This window comes from Dendrobates tinctorius, unplaced genomic scaffold, assembly GCF_039654945.1.
Source record: "Dendrobates tinctorius isolate UK_male_01 unplaced genomic scaffold, ASM3965494v1 ptg000103l, whole genome shotgun sequence".
Taxonomy (NCBI): domain Eukaryota; kingdom Metazoa; phylum Chordata; class Amphibia; order Anura; family Dendrobatidae; genus Dendrobates; species Dendrobates tinctorius.
The window spans coordinates 22,161,987-22,167,986 of NW_027361771.1; the positions used below are offsets into that span (position 1 = coordinate 22,161,987).

Sequence of the window (6,000 nt, forward strand, 5' to 3'; positions counted from 1 at the left end):
TGAATGGAGGGGTAACACATGGTCTGAGAACAGTGGTCCTGCATCCGTGTGTGAATGGAGGGGTAACACATGGTCCGAGAACAGTGGTCCTGTGCTCCCCGTGTGAGTGGAGGGGTAACACATGGTCCGAGAACAGTGGTCCTGTGCCGCCCCTGTGAATGGAGGGGTAACACATGGTCTGAGAACAGTGGTCCTGTGCCCCCCGTGTGAATGGAGGGGTAACACATGGTCTGAGAACAGTGGTCCTGCATCCGTGTGAATGGAGGGGCAACACATGGTCTGAGAACAGTGGTCCTGTGCTCCCCGTGTGAATGGAGGGGTAACACATGGTCTGAGAACAGTGGTCCTGTGCTCCCCGTGTGAATGGAGGGGTAACACATGGTCTGAGAACAGTGGTCCTGCATCCGTGTGAATGGAGGGGCAACACATGGTCTGAGAACAGTGGTCCTGTGCTCCCCGTGTGAATGGAGGGGCAACACATGGTCTGAGAACAGTGGTCCTGTGCTCCCCGTGTGAATGGAGGGGTAACACATGGTCCGAGAACAGTGGTCCTGTGCCCCCCCTGTGAATGGAGGGGTAGCACATGGTCCGAGAACAGTGGTCCTGTGCCCCCCGTGTGAATGGAGGGGTAACACATGGTCTGAGAACAGTGGTCCTGTGCCCCCCCTGTGAATGGAGGGGTAACACATGGTCTGAGAACAGTGGTCCTGTGCCCCCCGTGTGAATGGAGGGGTAACACATGGTCTGAGAACAGTGGTCCTGTGCTCCCCGTGTGAATGGAGGGGTAACACATGGTCTGAGAACAGTGGTCCTGTGCCCCCCCTGTGAATGGAGGGGTAACACATGGTCTGAGAACAGTGGTCCTGTGCCCCCCGTGTGAATGGAGGGGTAACACATGGTCTGAGAACAGTGGTCCTGTGCTCCCCGTGTGAATGGAGGGGTAACACATGGTCTGAGAACAGTGGTCCTGCATCCGTGTGAATGGAGGGGCAACACATGGTCTGAGAACAGTGGTCCTGTGCTCCCCGTGTGAATGGAGGGGCAACACATGGTCCGAGAACAGTGGTCCTGTGCCCCCCCTGTGAATGGAGGGGTAGCACATGGTCCGAGAACAGTGGTCCTGTGCCCCCCGTGTGAATGGAGGGGTAACACATGGTCTGAGAACAGTGGTCCTGTGCCCCCCCTGTGAATGGAGGGGTAACACATGGTCTGAGAACAGTGGTCCTGTGCCCCCCGTGTGAATGGAGGGGTAACACATGGTCTGAGAACAGTGGTCCTGTGCCCCCCCTGTGAATAGAGGGGTAACACATGGTCCGAGAACAGTGGTCCTGTGCCCCCCCTGTGAATGGAGGGGTAACACATGGTCTGAGAACAGTGGTCCTGTGCCCCCCGTGTGAATGGAGGGATAACACATGGTCTGAGAACAGTGGTCCTGTGCCCCCCGTGTGAATGGAGGGGTAACACATGGTCTGAGAACAGTGGTCCTGTGCCCCCCGTGTGAATGGAGGGGTAGCACATGGTCCGAGAACAGTGGTCCTGTGCCCCCCGTGTGAATGGAGGGGTAACACATGGTCTGAGAACAGTGGTCCTGTGCCCCCCCTGTGAATGGAGGGGTAACACATGGTCTGAGAACAGTGGTCCTGTGCCCCCCTTGTGAATGGAGGGGTAACACATGGTCTGAGAACAGTCGTCCTGTGCCCCCCCCTGTGAATAGAGGGGTAACACATGGTCCGAGAACAGTCGTCCTGTGCCCCCCGTGTGAATGGAGGGGTAACACATGGTCTGAGAACAGTGGTCCTGTGCCCCCCCTGTGAATAGAGGGGTAACACATGGTCCGAGAACAGTGGTCCTGTGCCCCCCCTGTGAATGGAGGGGTAACACATGGTCTGAGAACAGTGGTCCTGTGCCCCCCGTGTGAATGGAGGGGTAACACATGGTCTGAGAACAGTGGTCCTGCATCCGTGTGTGAATGGAGGGGTAACAAACACTCCAATCCACACAGGAACTGAGGACCACTACTCTGCGGGTCAGTGGGACCATCCTGGACCACACATTTATCGGTCATCCTGTAGAAAGGCGATAACTGTGGTCCATGGGAGAAGTCACAACACACAGCCTGTCTGCCGCCGACCAATCCAATTGGGTGTTTGTAGAAACGCAGGGTGGACTTTTCTCCAGGAGTTTCTGGACGGCAGCGTCACTTCCCTTCAGCAGACGGACAATATAGTGGGGGCTACACAGCGACTATGGCTCCAGCACAGCTCTGATGGCCGGAGACCACAGTTACATAAGGTGCCGTGCCAGGCACAGGGTCATGCAGGTTATATAGGGCCATGTACAAGTCCCTCCCCCACCCTCCCTAACCACGCCCTCACAACATGGCTCCCGTGCCCCACAAGCAGTGCCTACCTACCGAGTGCCCCCAGAATGGCCGCCGCTGCCATGTGTCCTCCACTACTCACATTCCGGGTCCCACACTTTCCAGTCGGCTCCAGTCGCGCGTAGATCGCTTCCTTTACTGCAACCAGGGCCTCGTTTCTATAGTAACTGTTATAAGACTTCAAACCGCGACCTCGCGCCTCTCAGCAGCTTCGTCTCCATGGCAACAAGCGCTCTCCAGGAAGGTGCATCGGAAACACTTCCCCCCAGTAGTCAGGCTGCAATAGTTCCCGAGCTCTTCTTGTCCGCTTTGATAGAAATGTAATGGCGAGAGTAGGCTTTCTGCCTAATCTACGATCTAACAGACTGGAATCTCATAGATTGTACGATCTCACAGACTGGAATCTCATAGATTCTACGATCTCACAGACTGGAATCTCATAGATTGTACGATCACACAGACTGGAATCTCATAGATTGTACGATCTCACAGACTGGAATCTCATAGATTCTACGATCTCACAGACTGGAATCTCATAGATTGTACGATCACACAGACTGGAATCTCATAGATTGTACGATCTCACAGACTGGAATCTCATAGATTGTACGATCTCACAGACTGGAATCTCATAGATTGTACGATCTCACAGACTGGAATCTCATAGATTGTACGATCTCACAGACTGGAATCTTATATAGCCTAACCTCTCAGATTGTAGCCTCATAGACTAATGTCTCATATAGTGTAACCGGTCAGTGTGCTCTCATAGATTGTAAGTAGGGATTAGTGCGCCCGTGGCTGTTCGGGTTTAGCCAATCCAGAAGTATAAGTTCTGTTCGGGATCGAACTTGACCCAAACCCAATAGAAGTCAATGGGGAGCCGAACTTTGGTACATTAAAAAGGCTGTAAAATGGTCCTGGGGCTAAAGGGCTGCAAAGGAAGCTAAAAAGCAGGACAATTGCCCAGCCAAAAAAAAATGTGGATAGGAAAGTGACTTAAAGGGGTTCTGTCACCAGAGCAATCATGGTAAGATAGGAAGTAAATGAATAACATAAATATTTTAACAGTGCGCCCCCACAGAGACTGAGGCTTTCTACTGCCAGTCCAGTTACAAATGTCGCCCACAGAGCATGGAGCACAGTACCCCTCAGCATCTGATAATAATGTCACCCACAGAGCATGGGGCACAGTACCCACTCAGCATCTGATAATAATGTCACCCACAGAGCATGGGGCACAGTACCCCCTCAGCATCTGATAATAATGTCACCCACAGAGCATGGGGCACAGTACCCACTCAGCATCTGATAATAATGTCACCCACAGAGCATGGGGCACAGTACCCCCTCAGCATCTGATAATAATGTCACCCACAGAGCATGGGGCACAGTACCCCCTCAGCATCTGATAATGTCACCCGCAGACCTCGGGGCACAGTACCTCCTCAGCATCTGATAATAATGTCACCCACAGAGCATGGGGCACAGTACCTCCTCAGCATCTGATAATAATGTCACCCACAGACCTCGGGGCACAGTACCTCCTCAGCATCTGATAATAATGTCACCCACAGAGCATGGGGCACAGTACCTCCTCAGCATCTGATAATAATGTCACCCACAGACCTCGGGGCACAGTACCCCCTCAGCATCTGATAATAATGTCACCCACAGAGCATGGGGCACAGTACCTCCTCAGCATCTGATAATAATGTCACCCACAGACCTCGGGGCACAGTACCCCCTCAGCATCTGATAATAATGTCACCCACAGACCTCGGGGCACAGTACCCCTCAGCATCTGATAATGTCACCCACAGACCTCGGGGCACAGTACCCCTCAGCATCTGATAATAATATCACCCACAGACCTCGGGGTACAGTACCCCTCAGCATCTGATAATGTCACCCACAGACCTCGGGGCACAGTACCCCCTCAGCATCTGATAATAATGTCACCCACAGACCTCGGGGCACAGTACCCCCTCAGCATCTGATAATAATGTCACCCACAGAGCATGGGGCACTGCACCCCCTCAGCATCTGATATCAATGTCACCCACTGAGCATGGGGCACAGTACCCCCTCAGCATCTGATAATAATGTCACCCACAGACCTCGGGGCACAGTACCCCCTCAGCATCTGATAATAATGTCACCCACAGAGCATGGGGCACAGTACCCCCTCAGCATCCGATAATAATGTCACCCACAGACCTCGGGGCACAGTACCCCCTCAGCATCTGATAATAATGTCACCCACAGACCTCGGGGCACAGTACCCCCTCAGCATCTGATAATAATATCACCCACAGACCTTGAGGCACAGTACCCCCTCAGTATCTGATAATAATATCACCCACAGACCTTGAGGCACAGTACCCCCTCAGTATCTGATAATAATATCACCCACAGACCTTGAGGCACAGTACCCCCTCAGTATCTGATAATAATGTTACCCACAGACCTCGGGGCACAGTACCCCCTCAGCATCTGATAATAATGTTACCCACAGACCTCGGGGCACAGTTCCCCCTCAGCATCTGATAATAATGTTACCCACAGACCTCGGGGCACAGTACCCCCTCAGCATCTGATAATAATGTTACCCACAGACCTCGGGGCACAGTACCCCCTCAGCATCTGATAATAATGTCACCCACAGACCTCGGGGCACAGTACCCCCTCAGCATCTGATAATAATGTCACCCACAGACCTCGGGGCACAGTACCCCCTCAGCATCTGATAATAATGTCACCCACAGAGCATGTAACCAACAACATACGTATAGAGCAAAAACCAACAGGCAAGTAGTTGCTAACCACCTGCCTGTCCTTCTCGGCATCAGCACAGAGTAGCATCTGCCAGAGTGTCATTTTAGTGTGATCTCCTTATCATGAAAAAAAGTTTGCTGTTCGTCACTGCCCCATAGTATAACACTGGGCTGGGTGCTATCCCATAAGTCATCATATAGCACTGAGCTGTGTTAGACACTCGTGTGAGTCAAAGTTAACAATTAGGAAACAGTCATTATTAGATGGTTGTGCTTTGACCCAGATATTGGGGTGCAGAGGTAGAAGTTGCATCCTGGCCATTACTCCTGGTGCTCTTATGCCCACGGCGCTGTATAGCAGCACAGCAGCCTAATAGGTGTAAACCCAAATTGTCTGTCAGTGGTTTAAATGTCCTTTTTTGGGGCCTAGCTGCATGTATTTGTGGGCAGAAATCTTTTTTTTTGTATTTGATTTTCAGTAAACGTTTTGCACCATTTGCCTTCTAAAGCCTCTGTGTTGTGCTATGTATTGATGTCTCCAAAATGAGTTAACCGAGAATCCGTCAGTGAGCTTGTTCTGATTGTCTTACTGGAGCGTTTGTAATTCTTTTCTATCTGTCTTTTTTCTGAGCTCTTCTAAGCTGCTTTATAACCACAGACCACATCAAAGTTCAATGTGCAAGGAAACAAAAAGTCTGTAAAGTACAACATCTTTAATGAAACCCAATTTAAACCTAAATTTAGACATTTAAGCATCACGCAATATGAAATAGAATCATGCAATGTAAATAACTATTAAGGCATATAAATGAATGAGAGGAGACCAAACGTAAAATACCATGA

At 51.2% G+C, this 6,000-nt stretch overlaps 1 protein-coding gene across 3 annotated transcripts in view; it reads right to left on the reverse strand.

Moving 5' to 3' along the window:
• The window catches only part of CCDC57 (coiled-coil domain containing 57), a 151,525-nt gene extending 148,888 nt beyond the window's left edge, over window positions 1-2,637 (reverse strand). For 2 of the 3 annotated variants that reach the window (XM_073588144.1, XM_073588143.1), the window contains exon 1: window positions 2,463-2,636. Coding sequence is in view for 1 of the 3 variants with exons in the window: in XM_073588142.1 (XP_073444243.1) it covers window positions 2,414-2,444 (31 nt within the window). In the remaining 2 variants the exon portion in view is untranslated. Of the gene's footprint in view, window positions 1-2,413 lie in introns of all 3 variants that reach the window. The other variant, XM_073588142.1, reaches the window with a different exon arrangement.
• Between the last annotated feature and the right edge of the window lie 3,363 nt (window positions 2,638-6,000).